The sequence below is a fragment of the Pseudovirgaria hyperparasitica genome, assembly GCF_010093815.1.
Source record: "Pseudovirgaria hyperparasitica strain CBS 121739 unplaced genomic scaffold EJ05scaffold_14, whole genome shotgun sequence".
In the NCBI taxonomy this organism is placed as follows: domain Eukaryota; kingdom Fungi; phylum Ascomycota; class Dothideomycetes; order Acrospermales; family Acrospermaceae; genus Pseudovirgaria; species Pseudovirgaria hyperparasitica.
The window spans coordinates 790,389-809,198 of record NW_022985562.1 but is presented as its reverse complement, the minus strand read 5'-3'; the positions used below and the strand labels follow the sequence as shown (position 1 = coordinate 809,198).

The 18,810-nt window shown below is 54.9% G+C and overlaps 7 protein-coding genes across 7 annotated transcripts; 4 read left to right on the top strand and 3 right to left on the bottom strand.

Moving 5' to 3' along the window:
• Positions 1-217: 217 nt before the first annotated feature.
• EJ05DRAFT_126862 (uncharacterized protein) lies at positions 218-1,945 on the bottom strand. Its single transcript, XM_033739117.1, has one exon. The coding sequence runs from the start codon at positions 1,761-1,763 to the stop codon at positions 480-482; it is 1,284 nt and encodes a 427-aa protein (XP_033597678.1). The 5' UTR covers positions 1,764-1,945; the 3' UTR covers positions 218-479.
• Positions 1,946-2,129: 184 nt separating this feature from the next.
• On the top strand, positions 2,130-4,561 carry EJ05DRAFT_494228 (WD40 repeat-like protein; the record flags this gene model as incomplete). The annotated part of the gene is made up of 3 exons (XM_033746182.1): positions 2,130-3,212; positions 3,261-3,954; positions 4,029-4,561. 3 exons carry the CDS (start codon positions 2,130-2,132, stop codon positions 4,559-4,561), a joined length of 2,310 nt encoding a protein of 769 aa, XP_033597677.1.
• Positions 4,562-4,660: 99 nt separating this feature from the next.
• EJ05DRAFT_126894 (uncharacterized protein) lies at positions 4,661-5,313 on the top strand. The gene has a single exon (XM_033739118.1). The coding sequence runs from the start codon at positions 4,760-4,762 to the stop codon at positions 5,147-5,149; it is 390 nt and encodes a 129-aa protein (XP_033597676.1). The 5' UTR covers positions 4,661-4,759; the 3' UTR covers positions 5,150-5,313.
• A 3-nt stretch (positions 5,314-5,316) lies between these two features.
• Positions 5,317-7,227, bottom strand: EJ05DRAFT_479018 (uncharacterized protein). Its single transcript, XM_033744579.1, has one exon. The coding sequence runs from the start codon at positions 7,124-7,126 to the stop codon at positions 5,477-5,479; it is 1,650 nt and encodes a 549-aa protein (XP_033597675.1). The 5' UTR covers positions 7,127-7,227; the 3' UTR covers positions 5,317-5,476.
• A 129-nt stretch (positions 7,228-7,356) lies between these two features.
• EJ05DRAFT_479017 (uncharacterized protein) lies at positions 7,357-9,081 on the top strand. Its single transcript, XM_033744578.1, has one exon. It carries the CDS (start codon positions 7,521-7,523, stop codon positions 8,928-8,930), a length of 1,410 nt encoding a protein of 469 aa, XP_033597674.1. The 5' UTR covers positions 7,357-7,520; the 3' UTR covers positions 8,931-9,081.
• Positions 9,082-14,078: 4,997 nt separating this feature from the next.
• Positions 14,079-15,675, bottom strand: EJ05DRAFT_503528 (XLF-domain-containing protein; the record flags this gene model as incomplete). Its single annotated transcript, XM_033747436.1, has 2 exons — positions 14,079-14,759; positions 14,812-15,675. The coding sequence occupies 2 exons, from the start codon at positions 15,673-15,675 to the stop codon at positions 14,079-14,081; spliced, it is 1,545 nt and encodes a 514-aa protein (XP_033597673.1).
• A 207-nt stretch (positions 15,676-15,882) lies between these two features.
• On the top strand, positions 15,883-18,517 carry EJ05DRAFT_540675 (homoserine kinase; the record flags this gene model as incomplete). Its single annotated transcript, XM_033749615.1, has 2 exons — positions 15,883-16,704; positions 16,841-18,517. The coding sequence occupies exons 1-2, from the start codon at positions 16,189-16,191 to the stop codon at positions 18,515-18,517; spliced, it is 2,193 nt and encodes a 730-aa protein (XP_033597672.1). The 5' UTR covers positions 15,883-16,188.
• Between the last annotated feature and the right edge of the window lie 293 nt (positions 18,518-18,810).

Below are 18,810 nucleotides of genomic sequence, written 5' to 3'. Positions count from 1 at the left end.
TATGCGGGTGACGTTTGCAACTCCTTGCATGCATTACCTGTCCGTACCCTCCCCCTGCAGCATCTCATTTTTATTGCAGCATCTCAATCCTGCTCAGTGGTATCGAGCCACATAGATCGCAACACGCCTCTGGCTACACCTGTCAAGCCGAAACATGCTAATTATCCCTCATCAGTACGCCACGTAGAAACTACACTTTCTTTGACAAGGATCAGACCCACATGTTTCTTCTGCTCCCGTGAATATAACGTGCATCGTCTTTCATGTCGAATGTCCATATCTGTGCTCTTATTATCACCTTACAGCCCCGTCATTTTGCTTTACATACATCGTGCATATCTGCATGTCGGAGAATATCAGATAAAAAAAGTCCCGGTAAGGTGCACCATTTTTTAACAGGCCAAGCCTTCCAGACCCACTCCAGGGCTGCCTGTCATTTAGATTTATGCTGCAGATGGTACGAGGTATATGTTCTACTATTACATCTTATTCCTTCCTGCACCCTTCTCGCTCAACTTCTTGCGAATCTCTGTGCTACTAAGCTTACTCTGAAACGTGTCTTGTCCACCCTTCGGCGACCCATGTGCTGCTGCTGCCTCTGCTGCAAATTCCTCTTCAGCGTCGAGTACATCTACCTCAAACACCTCGAGCGGAAGCCACGCCTTCTCCTCCCGCTTCGAATTCACTGCCGCTCCCCCTCGCCTGGTCTCACCTGAGAGCACCAACGCACTGATCGCTTGGTCCGTGATCGTCGGGCCAAACGGATCCCAGATCTCCACGTACTGAAGCACCAGGCCAGACGGCAATGTAACATGGACAACATGGCCGTTCGGACCAGGTTCCGTCCGCTCGTCTACTCTGATCAAGTGCTGGCCATGCGCCGAGAAGTCCAGGATGGAGCGCATGTACGCGTCCACGAATTGCTGGCGGGCAGACCAACTCTCCAGATGCTCGGCGTATTTCTTGTTTTGAAGCAACTCGTCTCCTGTGATGCCAATGATAATCGTTCGATCCTGTTCTTGCTCCGTCGCGTCTAGCGTGTCGGCTGCGCGATCGACCATGAAGGCTGTCATGCTCAGAAGTAGCTTGTGACCAATATGAAGATGATCGAACGTCCCTCCGACGGCCACCGAGGCATGCTTGCGCTTCTTCTGGCCATCTGATGCTGCCACTGATGATGCGTTGAGTTCATCTTTCGGAAGCACTTGCACAATTCCTCCTCGTACTTTTGTGACCTGGGCCACTGAGCGATGAAATGTGGTGAAATGCCGTAGGATCTGCTCGCCTGCTTCAGTCTCTACGGCGTATACCATGTTCCATACCCGACCACTGCGTGCTAAAGTCTGAATAGTGACAACTGGACCCTCCGCGTCTGCCTCGGGCGATCCTGACTGTGCATGGTGTAGCTTGCCATTGCGGGGGTAAGCTACGAGAATCAAGCGTACGTCGACGCCATCTACATCTTCTATGTTGATTGAGCCCCTCGCGCAGACGACGCAGATCAGCTTATACAGATTTGCGAGCAGTCGTTGTGTAGGTTCGTACAGGGTGCTGCGAGGCGCGTCTTCTTGACCATACAAATGAGGACAAGGCAGGGCTATCTCCAACACAGCTCCACCGCCCGTGCCATCAAGTTTGAGAGATGCATCACGTAGAATAGTGAGTAATGTCGTGTTGTAAGCGGCCTTCAGGTTCTCATATGTCGGGGAGCTTGGCGCCGGCGGTAAGAGAACCAATGACGACTGAGGTTTGATGGGCGGCATCTTTGATATATATATATTCACAAGCGATCGCAGAGCCGGATGATATTTGGAGTTATATGTTCAGTGGATGATGTCGGCATGATTGCTTCTCCCATTTGGAATCCCCCCGCACCGGACGCGGTTATGGCGAAGCTCGACTCGGAGAACTTTCAGGGTGGAGTGAGAGTGGGTGGGTGGAAAGTGAGCTTTCGCTTAGTCACCTCCGTTCAAGCTCGATGCGGGCGGTAAGGTATCGTCGAATGACCAGCGCGAAGTCACCCTGGCACTTTTGAGTGTTCACAATCCTTCACAGCACCAGCCTCTCTCCCTCTAGCGATATTCATAGTCCCCTACGCTGGACTCGCCATCGGCCCTCGTCCGGCCATCATGCCGTTCCACCACCATCAGCAGCAACAGCAGCAGCAGCAGCATGGCCCCTCAAGCAACACGCCCGCCGCGGGGATCTATCAAGCAGCCCGAGCGCTGGGCTCGATAGGCGCACCAACCGGAAATCTCAGAAGCGCAACCTCAGGCCAGACTGCTGCTGGTACAGACTCCCTTCTTCCAAGCAGTGGGAACGCTCCAGGTCTTGGTCCATTCAGCGGCGGCTCGACGCCTGCGCTGGGCTCGTCACAGGTGCCCGGCCCAAGCGCTTCTGCCCCTGCGAACAATCCGCAACCCTTCGAGACTCCACGGCGGACAAATACTATTGGAAGAGGAGGAGAGGAACTGCACATCTCCACCGGCCCGGGCTCAATGGGTCAGCATCACTCGGCACAGCAAGGTCTACACACGCCTCAACAACACGGTCAGGCATTCGACTCACCGCAGCAGTTTGCTGGCGGGGCTCCGAATATCAGCCTACAGCAAGCCACGCCTCAGGGCAATCAGTACGTCCCGAGCCAACCTTCTCCAGGTGGCGTTCCAGGTAGTCTCCAGCCAGCAGGTGGAAATCAAAGACCAGGCCCTTCCTCCGCATACACCGCGCCCACGACTGTCCCAACAATGCCGCAAGTACAAACGAATGCACAGCAATACACACTGCCTACTCGCTCGAACACCATAAACCAGAGTGGTGGTGCCGGTGGTGGTGGTGGAGGAGGGAGTTCGTCTCATACATATTCCAGATCGAGTCCTGCCGGCCTCGAACAGAAGTACATACCTTTCTCGAACACGCCCGAGAACGCGAAATTGGCATCCACTCCGTCGAGATACTACCCGCAAACGCCATCTGGTGCACTATCACAGTCCCCGCTAGGGTTGGCAGATATTAGACCCAGGGCAGGGTCTAGCCTGGAAGATACCGTAGGACCTGCAGCAGCACTGTCTTCGGATCAAACCCCCTCAAACAGCAGCTATCTCGCGCCATGGGGCGTATATGCGTTCGATTGGTGTAAGTGGCCTATACGTAATGGCGACAGTGCCGGGAAGATGGCGGTTGGGAGTTATCTTGAGGATCCTCATAACTTCGTAAGCAGACTCCAAGGAGGGTAGCATCGAAGGTGCTAACAAACTCAGATTCAAATCTTGGACACCCAAATAGTACCGCAAGACAACGCCCCTCATGGAGGATCAGGTTACGGTATCGAGTACACCAAGGTCGCAGAAGCAACGTGCTCGTACCCAGTCACTCGTGTCCTGTGGGAACCACCGTCTTCCCAAAAACAATCGACAGACCTCCTTGCCACATCTGGTGACCATCTTCGACTTTGGTCGTTGCCACAAAACGTCGCCTCTCCCATAAGCAATACCATCACTCGATCATCAGCGGTGAATCAACGCGACCCACCAGTCCAAAAGCTCACGCCCCTAGCCCTTCTCTCGAATTCAAAATCTCCCGAACACACCGCTCCTCTGACCTCACTCGACTGGAACGTCTTGTCGCCAAAGCTCATCATCACCTCCAGCATTGACACCACGTGCACGATATGGGACATACCCACCCTGACTGCAAAGACGCAACTCATCGCCCACGACAAAGAGGTGTTTGACGTACGATTCTGTGCCCAGAGCACCGATGTCTTCGTCAGCTGCGGTGCAGATGGCAGCGTGCGAATGTTCGATCTGCGCAGTCTCGAACACAGCACAATCATCTACGAGCCCTCCGACAAGACCGCCGACAAAGACGGGAAAGGCTCTCCGGCCGGTCGCATGTCTCCAACCAAAGCCCAGCAAACAATGTCCTACGCGCCCCCTCTCCTCCGCCTAGCAGGTCCGTACCCCTTCTTCTCCCTCCCTTCCCTAACAACTGTCATTCCAAAACACTAACCACCTCCCCCCCTCCAGCATCCCCCCACGAATCACACCTCCTCGCCACCTTCGCAGCCGACTCAAACCTCATCCGCATCCTCGACATCCGCCAACCAGGCCAAGCCTTCCTCGAACTCAAAGGCCACTCCGCCCCCCTAAACAGCATCGAATGGTCGCCCACCCGCCGCGGCCTCCTCGCCTCCGGCGCAGACGACAGCCTAGTCCTCATCTGGGACCTCATGAACAACGAGAACAGCGCCTCCTTGAACGGCGGCGCCGCGCCCGGGGGCGGGCCCATGATGGGCGCTCCCCAACAGCAACAACAGCAACAACAGCAGCAAACACAGACGCAACAACAACATCCGCAGACACAGCAGCAGCATCACGCCAGTCAGACTACTCAGGCCGGCCAGCAACAGACTCCGAGTCAAAAGGGCCCTTATGCGAGTTGGAGATGTGACTACGAAGTAGGCAATCTGAGTTGGGCGCCGAGTAGTGCGTTGACTGGGCAGGGTGGGGAGTGGCTTGGTGTTGGAGGCGGGCGCGGGATCTGGGGGGTTAAGATATAGATTTTTTTTTTGACTTGATGGATGGATGGATGGATGGATAGATGAGAGTGCGTGGGTGGGTGCGTTGAATGCATGCATGATTTTTTTTTTTTGGGGGGGGGACTGTTCGTGAGGGGAAAGAGAATGAATTGATTTCAGATATTCGGATGATTGTTATGCTGATGCTGATGCTGCATGCTGAGATGCTGAGATGCTGAAATGCTGATACTGCATGCCGAGATTGAAGAACAGGGTAGTACGATGTGCAGTTCTCTTGTCTTGTATGCGCATTTCTGGTTTTGGGCAAGAGTTTTTTTGGGGGGGAATGGGAAGGTGGTCGGGTGGATGGGTAGATGCTTGGATGGGTGGATGGGTGGATGGGTGGTCGGGTGGATGGATGGATGGGTAGATGGGCACAAAAAGGTCACGGGGGGCAAGGAAGTCTTGATTACCGTACACATAGCACAGCACATAGCACACAGCGCAGCGCAGCGCAGTAGAGCACAGTGGAGCACAGTAGAGCAAAGCCATCGGTCACAAGGTAAACAGACAGACAGTCGAACAAACAAACAAACAAACCTCAGCGTGTATGTATGTATGTATGCATAGGAAGGATCAAGTGAGGAGGTGAAGAAGTAGAGCCCCGCCCGTGCAAAACGGGAAAAAGGGCGCCGGCGCAAATAATGGTATTGTTAGCGATATGGAGACTCTGTTGGGATGGCTTGGGATGCGATGATATTCAGCGGGCAAAGCTAGGTAGTACTGCACAGAAAATACTCTTGCTCTGAAATATTATATTCTATATGTACGTATTCCTATCCAGGAAGTAAGCTCAAAGTCCAACACCAGCCCAGAACTCCATCCCAGACATACACACAGGCACAATTTGGTCGAACGCTATGCCGATGAAAGAAAAAAAGGGGGAGGGGGCCAGTCTCACATGGTGTGCCAGACACTGCCCGAATGATGATGATGATGATGCTCAGAGTCAGACTCTGTGCTATCCTTTTTCTCAAGCATCAAGTCTGGATCCGGCTCATCTTCTGCATCGAAGAGGGTGGGATTATGATTAGGAGTTTGGCTGTGACTGTAGTGGCTGTGCGAGACTTCCCTTGCATCTCCCTCTTCTTCTTCAAACGGTTTCGACGACTCCAGCTCTGGCGAGTCGAGCAAATGCGGAGAGTTATTAATGATATGACTATTCTTACTATCATGAGTGTCGGCGGCAGACGCAGGCTCGTCAGCACCATCTTGGACACCCAGGATGGACTCGCGCAACACGCTCATGGCCTGCTTGAACGCCTCGAGCTCAGCGCCAATACAGCAGACCAGCAGCTTCCAGTTCTTGCTCTCTGCGAGCGCGACCCAGTACTCAAGCTGGTCGGTGACCTCGTCCATTCTGTGCACGATATCAGACCTGCTAGCGGAGGTTTCATCGACGTCGTCGTTGGCTCTGCCTTTGCCTTTACTTGTGACTGGTGTAGGAGGTGATGATGATGCGTGTTGTAGCCAGGCGGCCAGGTCAGACTCGAAGTTGTCGACGAGCGAGATGACGTCTTTCCAGACCGCGGCGCCTTCGGAGAGGGTTTCGTGGACAGAGGTGATTTGCTGCGACTTTGCTTCCAGCGAGGCGTGCTCTTCGTTCCAGTGATCGCGCGCCAGGCCTAGCGTGCGTCTGTTTGAGGGGAGTTTGAGGAATGTCGATTCGCGCGAGGCACTGCTGGTGGACTTGAGTAGCGGGGGACGCTTGAGGAAGGAATCTATATCTGATTCGAGCATGGACAAGGCGGCCTTGTAAGACGACAGTTTTGACTGTACGGCGTTTTCAGTCGCTGCGGCGTCGTCGAGCAGCTGGCGGTGTCGTGCTCGCATGTCCCGAAGCTTCTCTTCGAGTTCTTGGATCTCGGCCTCGAGACGCTGGGCCTCGTGCTGGATGTCTTGTGCTCTCTGGCCTGAGCTGGCGTGTTCTATTCTATTGGTCTTTTGGCTGAGCCGCTCGCGTTTCAGCTCCCAGGTGCCGATGCGCTCGAGCACACTCTCGTTCACTCGCAAGTCGTTCGCGACCAAGGAGGCCTCTTCAGTCTTGACCGCTGCCAGACGTTGTATAGACTTGTATATCCCTCTACGTGCACCTGCTAAGCCTGGCTTCTTCTTCTTAGGTTTGTACCGCTCCGCTGGAGACATGTCTCTTCCTCTCAGGCCGCTTGCTAGTGTCGGAGTGCTTGTGCCTGTCGAAGACGCATCTTCCTCGGCCGTGCCACCGCCCAGGACTTTGAAGAGGCCTTCTGACTGTGCGTCTAGTAGCTCCTGGAGCTCGTCCTCCAACGCCTTCTCTTGTCTCCGAAGTGCAAGCACATTGTCTGGCTCTCGGTGGATTTGGGTATTGCTATCTATCCTGATGGATGCAGAGGGTCTATAAATACTTGCCGTGACAGGCGGAGGAGGGGAGAAGTTCGAGGAACGGGTTGACGATGAGCGGCGAGTAGACATATTGCTTGGGAGTGTTGCAAGTTCGTGCTCGAGCGTCTCTAGCTGGGGTCGAGGAGGTGTTGAACGCAACTGTCGAGGAGGTGAAAAGGGCTGCATTATGCCTACCGCATTGCTGCTGCAGACAATGAGTGTCCTGGAACTGTCATTTTGTGGATGTTGGTAGTGTCACCTGGTGTAGCAGCCAGATGTCTCTTGAATGCTCACGAGGGCAGTTGATGCCTGGCCATGAGTACACACTTGAAGCTATGGCCATGTGGGGCCCATCTCTTGGCAATGACATACTTCGAACCATAACTTCGAGTCTTCAACTAGTTAAGAACTATTGATATTCCTCCTCCAACCCCCAACGTAGCAAGTTCTTCACTGCCTTCAATCCCATTCCTCCGATCTCATCCTGCAATGCGCGACTAACAATTCGTGCCTCATTGCGCTCATTCGATCTCTCCCCGCTCCATCATGCCCGGAGTGACCCAACCACCAGGCCTCAACCATGGGCCTGCCTAAACCAACATTCGCTTTCACAATCCCCTCCCTCCACGACGACACTCCCCTAGATTGCCACCTGTACATCCCCTTCAACAGCGCACACGACGACGACTATGACGACGACGACGCCGACCACCCATCGCATCCCAAACCTCGCCCCAAAGGCGCCGTCCTCGCACACCCTTACGCGCCCCTCGGCGGCAGCTACGACGACGCCGTCATCTCCTCCATCGGCAGCACGCTGCTCGCCCACGGCTGGACCGTCGGCACATTCAACTTCCGCGGCGCGGGCGCGTCGAAGCGCAAGACGACGTGGAGCGGCAGAGCTGAGCTCGAGGACTACATCTCCTACGCGGGCTTCCTCGCCGTCTTCCTCACCCTCCTCGGCAGCAGCGACAGCAGCAGAACCAGTTCCGCAAGACCAGACTCAGACGACGACTCTTCCTCCTCCTCCGGAAGCCCCCGTGGGCGCTCACCCCCGCGCATCCGCCTCCTCCTCGGCGGCTACTCCTACGGCTCCCTAATCGTCTCCCACCTCCCCGCCCCAACCAGCATAACAACACGCTTCACAAGCCCGGAGCCCGGCACCACCGCCTCCGAAATCCGACTGCGCGCCCGCCACCTCGCGCACGAAGCCGCCGCCCTCACACCGCGCGCCTCCCCAGTCAAAAAGAAGCAAAAGAAGACAACACACAGCAGCGCACCACCACCACCACCACCCTACGCACAGACCCTCTCCATCAGCATGGGCGGCGAGGAAACGCCCAGCAGCGAGCGCCAGAGTCACGGGAGAACGAGGAGGATTAGTCGCGAGTCGCATCATCGCGTCAGTATAGACTCCCTGCCTGGCAAGTTGCGCGAGATTTCGGGGCGGAGGAAGAGGAGGAGTACGACGACGACGACGACGACGAGGAGACAGCAGCGAGAGCATGGAAGTGAGGCGATGACACGGGAGAAGGAGGAGGACGAGGACGAGGAGGAGGGGCACAAAGAGGGGCAACAAGCGCCGCTGCATCTACATATCGATGTCGCGCAAACGGCCTTCTTGCTCGTCTCGCCGCTCCTTGCGCCGCTCTCTGTCGCGCTGGCATTTGGTCTGCGCGGATCTAGGAGTCAGCCTGGTGGTGGTGGTAGTGGTGGTGGTGGTAGCAGTAATGGCAGTGGTAATGGCAGTGGTAATGGCAGTGTGCTAGAGAACCACCCAGCCTTGATCGTGTATGGCGACCAGGACTTCTTCACGTCTGCGAAGCGATTGGATCAGTGGACGGCCAGGCTGCAGCATGACTCTCATGCCGTGCTGCAGAGCCGCACAGTTGCCGGGGCAGGTCATTTCTGGGCCGAACAAGGGGTGATTATGACGCTGCTGAGTAGCATTACTGCATGGCTTGTTGGGTTAGACGAGTATACCGAGTGATCTGTCTGAGTAAGGAAGGCATGATACGCTATCAGTCATTAGTTATAGATAGGATAGAGTCGACTGACAGTAGTAGGGTCCATAAATAACCCTTCAAGGGCCCTGTCTTTACCATCCCACTTTTGTTGTCTCTATAAATCATCGTCTCGTCCTTTGCATATTCATACTTCTGATTCGAGACCTATCATACTTGCGGTATCGCTATCATACCGCCAATCGCTGTGCGAACTATCCATGCTTGTGCTGACATGCGTCCCTGAGCCTTCCATTCCAGCCCCTTGTGACCACATTTTGGAATACAGATAGATACCCAAATGTCGCCTCCGCTGCTAGCCTTTCACCAATAAGACAAGGGTATCTGACCTTTTTTGCAGGAGTAAGAAACATGCTTTTCCACTTGATGTCGCTTTTCCAACGCCCTTCATTCCATTCTCAGTGCCCCTTGCTTCCACCTGTAATTCGATATAGTATCCCTCGTGCCACTAGTCCTTTTTCTCTGTTCGCACCGTTTGCTTCTCCACACTTATCTTCCGCGATTATGCTCATCAGGAGCGCATCTCGGACACTTAGGACCGCCGATGATCTCTATCGCGGTGATCACTTCGTAGTGTCCACAATTCTTGAGGGCACGCGGCTTGATGCTTTGCGAATATCCGACATACTCTCGACGCACAGCCGGGACATCAGGTCCTGGCCGGACACTTCGACCTACTCCGCCTCCGCCTCCGCCTCCGCCTCGTCCGCCTCCTCCTCGCAGCGAGATTGGTGATCCACTAGCCATCCCTGAATAATTTGCCGGAGCCAACGAAAGGCACTGACCGCCATATCCCGGTCCGCTTGGTCGATAGCTACGCCCTGCTGGGTGTGCAGTGGCAAACCCTCCAGGAAGCATGTTGCCTGCTTGGTTGTATGGTGCTGCTACACGAAATCCTGGATTGGGAATCTGCTCATATGGTTGCATCGAGCTCTGCTGGATATGTGGTTGGGCCCATGGATTACCAGCGAACTGATCGTTCCGATATTGCTGCACTGGTACGCCATTTTGGTCATACCGCTTGCCTGTATTGTAGCAGTCATAAAAAGGCCGCTTGCGAAATCCTCCATACGATTGTGAGTACGTGCGAGGACTGAGGGCAGCGTTGCTGGATTCTTCGAAGGACGATGGCTTCCATTTAGTGAAGCTGGGCTTCCAACCTGACCGCTGGTCTTGTGGCTGCAAGGCCCCAGCCAAAGATTCCGACGCCGATATGGGCGCTTGCCCAGGATATGAATTTACAGTGTCGCTGCGCTTTTTGTTGGTCCTGGTCTTTTTCTTCTTACCCTTGCCGTGTAAAGGTGACTCGTTCGGGTCCATGTCTTCTACGGGGGTGGTTGTTGCAAACGTGGGAGCTGCGTTAATAGAATTGACCGTGGTAACAGCACTACTTGGAAACTGCCAGTCCATTGGTAGTGGAGGACGGCTGAAGCCCTGTCCTGGAACAAATACGGGCGCATCAGGTCGCAAATCAGACGAGTTTGTAGACTTTGCCAGGGCCTCGCGCTTTTGTGCAAGTTTCAGTAATCTCTGTGTCCTATGTTGATCAGCCATCTCCGCGATCGACAGTACCGGACCGCTGCTGTTTACGGCTGGATTATTTGCGAAGTTCCCTTTATGAACAAGAGCTGGCTGATCCCAGGTGGCCGTATGTCGTGACATCGAATTGAACATATCTGCCTGGGACATACGAGTGCTAGGTTCAGTTCGATAGTTTCGCTCCTGGACATAGCCCTCATGAATGCCCTCGTTGATTGGGGGTACCGCCTTGTCTGCGAGTGGACCAAGTCCAGTGAGCCTGGGGGACGTGATCTCCTCGATTGGTGATGAGGGGATCATTTCCCGGGCTTTGGCAGCGCTGCTACCGCGACGGAGTGTCGCTCTCTTGATTTCTTCGATCGACTCTCTTCTCTTGGCTAGAGAATTGGCACGAGAGAGCGGGCCTGGACCTTCCGATACTTCCGTTGAACCTGAGAGACTTGCCGGTATCTGGCTCCCGCCTTTGGCGTAAGAAGACTTCCGAGACTCTTGATAGCTCAGCCTGTCCGGCGCGATGTATGATCCCATCTTGGCTTCGTCTACGGACGACCACGCTTCTGCCACCTCTCCTGTGTCAGATGTAACAGGTTCGAAAGCAGGGAACGGGATGGTGTCAGAGGATGCTACAGAAGCCTTTTCTGTCGCATCTAGCCCTGTCGAGCGTTCACTCTCTAGCCGACCCAGCTCCGGTCTCCATTTCGTGGTGCTGATGCTTGCATTACTGGCGACTGAGTTCTTACGAGACCTCGCGACTGCTATTGGGAGAGGTATATGTGAACCTGCAGAAATAGATGCAAGATGCACGTCTCTAATGGGCATACTACTATTCGACAGTCTTGACTCTGCTGTGGTGCATTTCGGCTCCGTAGACTTCACTCCAGGATTAGAGGTCATCTCCTTGTCCATATTTCTCAGAACCTGGTGAGACTTTATATCTGGAATTGCGGGCATCATTCTTGCCACTCGAATGGTTCGTCCCGGGTCAACATCAAGGCGCTCATCTGCTCTAGTGTCCCGTCGTGTTTGGCTTGTTTTAGTTGGACTGCTCGATAAGATTGAAGTATCCTCAGGCTCGGGCATTTCAATAGCGGTGACAAAGCTGTTTGGCGAGCCATCGTCATGGGGAGAATGCTGAGCTGAGACAAAATTTGCGTCACTCGACGAAGTTATGGACGAGTGTGGCGTGTGCTGGATGTGACGGCGGGTGGAAGGGCTCAGACCCGCGGGAACTCTACGCGTTGGACTCTTTGACAAGGGGCCGACCCTGGAATAACTTTGATTATCCATGCCAAATCGAATCGGGGACTTTGATCTCAAGGAGCCAGCCTTACTGGGACTGAGCTTCACCGTAGGAGAAAGCGCATCTCCAGCGCCAGGACTTCCTGAGTTGTCCGGCTTGCGTAGATTACCACAGCTTGCAGCGGGTCGAAGCAGTCGTTTCTCAGCGGGTGACTTTGGTTCCTGTCCAATGATCGACTCCTTGCGCCTCAGCTCACGCATGGCAGCTCGTTGAGCGGTCTGCAGAGTTGGTGCTCTGCTCTTCGCCTTACCAGATCCATCTGCCGGACTCTCTTGCTTGTTGTCTGCCGCATTATGCTTCTCGGGTGTGGTATATGACTTTTCCACTGCTGATGTTTCTCCTGAAGTCTTTGGGCTTGCATGAGCTGCTCTTGGCTTTGACAGCACGGACGCGTAGGTCATAGCCTGCTGTGTGTTTCGGCGCACTCCTGATGTGTTAGCATCTGGTATGATTGTTCTATCTGAGTCGGAGTCGGAATCAGATAAAGGAGGAGTGAAGAGGCTGTCAGGCAGGATAAGGATAGGAATGATGGATTGATACGCCTTACCACTTGGTGAGGCCGTAGATCTGGCAGCCGGGGACTGTAGATCTGATGCAACAGTAGTACGAGTCGGGGTACTCGACGACGTCAAAGCATCGGATCCAGAGGTACCAGCACGTGTGCAGAGTGTTGATGAAGTTGCAGTGTTCTGCTCTGGGCGGTTTGAAGAGGAGCCACCAGCGACCTGAGCCCACGATACTTGAGACAGGGTATTGCTGCTGCTGCGGACCGACACCGTGCACTGGACACTGCTGTTTGTAGTATCCTGTAGCGGAGGAAACATGGTGAGGGTAGCAGCGTCCTTCAAGCTGCATCCAGAGACATTGCGAGAAGAGTAGCTTGTTGGTGAAGGCCCATGATTTTCGAGGCTCGCATTGACACCTGGAACTTTGCAATCATGAGAGACGTGTAACTTCTCCCTGCCATCGGGTGTCTGTGTTCGACGGATCAGACCCTTGCTAACGTTTACGTTGAGCTCTTCTCGCGACAGCACATGTCTCATGTGTCCTTCTTGGAGTATGTGATGCTCCGGGCTGGCATCTGGCAGCATTGTAGCGTCTCCCGGACGTTCCAGTGACATATGAAGATCCATTGATGCAGCTAAAGGGATACGCTCTCGATCTGGATCCAACAGTCAGTTTTGAGCGTGAGGAAACAAATGAAGGGACTTACACATGTACAAGCGACTAAGACAAGAGTCTGGAAACGACGCTCTCCGTCTGCGAGTATCAGTCGACGTAGTACCTTGAGAGACCGACTGAGTTCTTCGAAGCCGGGACACCTGCGAAGTGTCTTCGCGCGCTGAATCCGAGTCTACCTGTGTTACGTTTGAGGTATCCTGCGAAGTGACATCAGAAGGCACAGGAGCTTTGAAGCTCTGCGGATTCAGAGCCTTGTATTTGTCGCAATAATCCAGTAAGATGAAAGTCTGATGACAACATGCGGAATAATAGAGATACTGATATGTGCACATGGCGAAGAAGATATGTTTGCTAGGAGGAGCAGAGGCAATAGCGATAGAGACAGAGATATCTGGATAACGCAGGTGGAGCTGCCGATGAAGATCTGGGGGAAGGCGCGTGTCGAGAACGAGCAGCAGGTAGGAACGCGATCCGTGGCAGTAACAGTAATAGTAACAGTTACTGACGGCAGGGACAAACACAGAAACAGGCGTTTGACCCTGGACTGACCTGGAGTTGCGTTTCTTTCAGATGCGGGAATGTAGAGTGTAGAGGTGTAGAATGTATGGTCACTTTCTGCGAGAGAATTGGTTGGATGCGCTGTGGGTAGGACAGGAGAGCAGACAGAGCTAGTGCAAACAACAAAGAGCTGTTTTCGACGTCTCACCGCGCGTTGATTCACTTTGCCCATGCTTCAAGCCTCCAAGCGGTCGCGTCCTCCACTCCTTTTCTGTTGTTGTGCAGCTAAGCGGCCTGGCAAGTGACATGACAGATCGCCGTTGAAATCAGGAGTGAAGCTGAGAGAAAGGCGCTTTATCGACGACGTTGAGGCAATGTGTGAAAGGGATATTTTGGAGAAAATGAGAAGAAGAGACAATGACAACACACCATGTCTTACTTGATTGAGAAAAAGTTTTACTGAAACAACTGCCGAAAGGCATTTCATGAAATGGATATAAAGCTAAATATACCTACTGCGCCATCATGAGGCGCCATGTATACTGGACACCAGCTTGCGTGTATGCGCCTTCTACATGGCCTGATTATTGCAGCGTTAGAATCTTCGTTTCTTCTTCGCTGGTGCCTTGTTCTTGGCCTCCTCCAGTTGACGTTTGAGTTCGGCCCTTTTCTCATCTGCCTTCTCCTGCGATGACTGCGGAGCGGCGCTGTGTCTCGTCGGACTGGTGGCCTCACGCTTTACCCTAGTCGCTGTCACGCTTGACTTACCCTTCACATCAATGTCCATACTGTCGTCTGGGATCTCACGACTGTGAGCAGGCCCGTTAGTCGCGACTTTCTTTCTGCCTCCGATAACGCCCAGCTTCCCCTTTTTCGGCGCTGCTGATGTGGCCGACTCGGACGATTCTATGACTTTCGTCGCTGGCTCGTCATTTTTGATATCCATGGCTTCGGATTGAGGTTGCAGCGTGGCCGTGTCTTCTTGCTCAGGGAGAGCCACGTCCATAGCCGGTGACGGCTTGCGTTTGCCAATCATGCCTAGCTTGCCTTTCGGCCTCACGGCTGGGACGACTGGCTCAGGCTCGGGTGTTGGACACTTTGGCTTGGTGATGTTCGAGCTCGTAGGAACATCAAGGTCGTCATCTTCATCGTCTGTAGTTTCGTCGTCGTCGGCGGCCGGCCTGGCTACTACAGCATTCGACGTGCGAGGTGATCTTAGAGCGTCAGGTGATGATCTAGAATGAACTTGTTTCAAGGCCGGTGGAGTCGCTTGTCTCTGACGCCACAATAAGCACCCTATAAGAAGCATGTGATTCACATTGACTAACCTGAAATTCATCATCGCCTGTCTCAGCCTGCTCCTGCTCCTGCTCCGGCACCGGAGAACTGGAAATCTCGACTTCTGTCTTTGATTCTGCAGAACTACCAGGTATCACACTGTGTCTGACCTCCCACAATCCCAGGGCTTCTTGAGCTCTGATTTGCTCCGAGGCTGAATCTAGTCGAGGCGAGAGATCCCTCAGCATACTGGTTATCGACGTATGCACTCCCCGCTGCACAGCTCGAGACTTCTCCCATGTGCGCTGGTCGAATGGATCTAAACCTCTCACCTGCTTTCCCGCCTGCTTCAGATCACCTTTCTTGGCAGCAGGAAACACGGCCGATATATCTATGCCTGTAGCCTTCATACGCGACAAGAGCACTTCGATGATGTGGTCTTTATGGCTGAGACGATCAACAAGGTCTGCAGTGTCTTGCTGTTGATGATGCGCCGTCAGGACCAAGGGAAGCACCATCTGGGTGTAGAAGTCCTGGTGCTTAGATTCAAGCTGGAAGACGTAACTCAGCACGCCCAAGGGTCTGGGCAGAGAGACTTGGACTTGCAAGGAGAGGGATTCTCCATCTCTGGCAACTTTGCATGTGCACCCGTCCGCACCGTTGAGCGCACCCTCGAGCTTTTCGAGGAGCTGGCGCAGATTGGTCAAGCTCTCGCATGCATCGATAGCAGTCTCTTGCTCCATACTCTCGCGTCGGACACCCTTGCGGTCTTTGGACTGCGACCAGAAATGGCCGTTCATGTCTGTTAGCGACACATGATAGCTGTCTTGGGTAAAGATGGCCTTGACAAGCAAGTCTGGAATGTCTTTCGTGGCCTTGAGAAGCGGCAGGGCGCTCCACGACGCGTCGCTCATGGCTGAGAATGTTGGCAGCACAGATTGAGGGACATGTTGCCCGTCTTATATACGTGGACGATGAAGGGAATGGGAGGAAAAGAAAGAAAACAACAAGAGGCTTGGGTGGTGATGTTTGAAGCCTGATGAGCGCTAGTCTCGACTGGTCCTAGCAAACAAGCCACGCGACAGGAAACATCAAGGACTCCTTTTCGTCCCAGCGCCATTCGCAAATCCGAAGGTTTGATGAGAGGCGTAGATGAAGACGACGTGAATATTTGATGTAGTCCAAACATCCGCAAACATGTCAACACACACACTTTGCCATGACTCGCGCATGGTACGCCGAGCAGTCATGGGTCCCATGAATAAGGTATCAAACTTGCAGGACGGCTTGGCACCCCGCGATTGTCGGGCGTGAAAAAGTGTGAGCGACATAAACCACCAAAAAAAAAAAGTTTCGTAGATGGCTTTCCACGCGCAGCGGTCACAACAAACAAACACCACAAAGCACACACCGCGTATCACAAAAGCATGACGACCATCATCAAGGTCCCGTGCTCGTCCGCAAACATCGGCCCCGGGTTCGATGTTATCGGACTCGCGCTCAGCGTCTACCTCGAGCTGCACGTTACCATTGACGCATCCGTGTCGGGGCAGCCGCTGAATTGTGTGCTTGAGTATTCCGGCGTGGGCAAGGAGGACATCAGTCTGGACCCGGAGAAGAACCTGATCACTCGGGTGGCGCTGTATGTCCTGCGATGTGCTGGCCAGCGCGCGTTTCCAGCGACTACTCACGTCCATGTCCACAATCCCGTGCCGTTAGGACGAGGACTGGGGTCGAGCGCGTGCGCTGTTGTCGGCGGCGTCGCCCTGGCGAATGAAGTCGGGAACCTCAAACTGTCAAGAGCGCGGATGTTGGACTACTGTTTGATGATTGAGCGGCATCCGGACAATGTTGCTGCGGCGCTGTACGGCGGCTTCATCGGCACCTATCTCAACGAACTGTCCAAGGAGGACTTGGAGCGCAAGGAGATTCCACTAGCAGAGGTAAGGTGCATCCAATCACACACGTGGTCAAGTCAATCGAGTCATCGCATATCCACAACACAAAACACCATGCCAAGAAATCCACACATCTGTATCCATCTATCCACACATACTATACTCACACCACGAAAAACAGGTACTCCCCGAACCAGCCGGCGGCATCGACACCGGCCTCCAGCCGCCCGAACCACCGCTCGACATCGGGCACTACATGCGCTTCAAATGGGCGCCCGAAATCAAATGCATCGCCATCATCCCCGAATTCGAAGTCGCCACGGCCAAGGCCCGCGAGGTGCTCCCGCAGTCCTACACCCGGCCCGACATCATCTTCAACCTCCAGCGCCTCGCCCTCCTCACCACCGCGCTGGGCCAGAGCCCGCCCGACGCCGACATGATCTACCGCGCGATGCAGGACAAGATCCACCAGCCCTACCGCCAAACCCTCATCCCCGGCCTCACGGAGATCCTCCAGAGCGTCACGCCCAGCTCCCACCCAGGCCTGCTGGGTATCTGCCTCTCCGGCGCGGGCCCGACCATCCTCGCCCTCGCAACCCACAACTTTGACAGCATCGCGCACCACATCACCGCCGAATTCGCAAAGAACAACATCGCCTGCTCCTGGAAACTCCTCGCGCCCGCCGAAGAAGGCACCACCGTCACCCACACCAACACCCCCTCACAACCCCATCCCCATCCCCATTCCCCCCCCTCACAACCCCCCCTAACCTACGCCTCAACCGGCGTCTCCATCACCACCGGCAACGCCCTCATAACCCGCATCAAATCCGCCGTCTCCTCAACCCGCCGCCCCGGCACCGACGCCCTCATCGGCTCCTTCGGCGGCACCTTCGACCTCTCCGCCGCAGGCTACACCCAGCCCCCAATCCTCATCGCCGGCATAGACGGCATCGGCACCAAAGTCAAACTCGCCTTCGCAACCAACACCCACTCCACCGTCGGCATCGACCTCGTAGCAATGAACGTAAACGACATCGTCGCCCTGTCCGCCCGCCCCCTCTTCTTCCTCGACTACTACGCCTGCGCCACCCTCGACCTCGACGCCACAGCCTCCTTCATCGAGGGCGTCGCAGCAGGCTGTCGCGCCGCAGGCTGCGCCCTCATCGGCGGCGAAACAGCCGAAATGCCCGGTCTCTATGCGCGAGGCGAATACGATGCCGGTGGCGCCGCCATCGGCGCGCTCGACCGCGACCAGCGCGTCCTCCCCGACACGGCAAACATGCAAGCCGGCGACGTCCTCCTCGGGCTCGCGGCCAGCGGCGTACACAGCAACGGCTTCAGCCTCGTGCGCGCCATCGTCGAGCGCGCAGGCCTCGCATACTCCGACCCTGCACCCTTCGACACAAACACCAACCCAGCACAAACCCTAGGCCAAGCCCTCCTAACCCCAACCCGCATCTACGTCCACGCCATCCTCGCCGCCACCCAGCGCAACCTCCTCGAAGGCATAGCCCACATCACCGGCGGCGGGCTCGTAGAAAACATCCCACGCATGCTCCCGCCGCATCTGCGTGCCGTCGTCGATGCATCTGCGTACCCTGTGCCGCCGGTGTTTAGGTGGTTGAAGAAGGCGGGGAATGTGGCGGATGGGGAGTTTGCGCGGGTGTGGAATACGGGGTTGGGCATGGTGGTTGTTGTTAAGGAGGGGAATGTGCGGGAGGCGGTGAGGGTGTTGGAGGGGGAGGGGGAGAGGGTTTTTGTGGTTGGGTGGTTGGAGGGGAGGGGGGATGGGGTGGATGGGGATGGTGGGGAGGAAGGGTGTCGGGTGGTGAATGTGGAGAGGGCGTGGAGGTGAAGTGGGAGGGGTTTTGGTGTGGAGTTGTTGAAATGTAGGGGAAGGGCTGGGGAAGGTGGTGGTTGGTGGGTGGGTGGGTAGGACGTGGGGATGGATGGACTGGTACTGACTGGTACACGGCTATAGACTTACATAAAACTGCTTCTTTTTTGTTTCTCTTCTTGCTCTTGTACCGCAGTGAAAATGAAGAGTGGTAACAACAGAACATGACGACAGCACAAGTCAACAGCACAAGTCAACAGCACAAGTCAACAGCACAAGTCAACAGCACAAGTCAACAGCACAAGTCAACA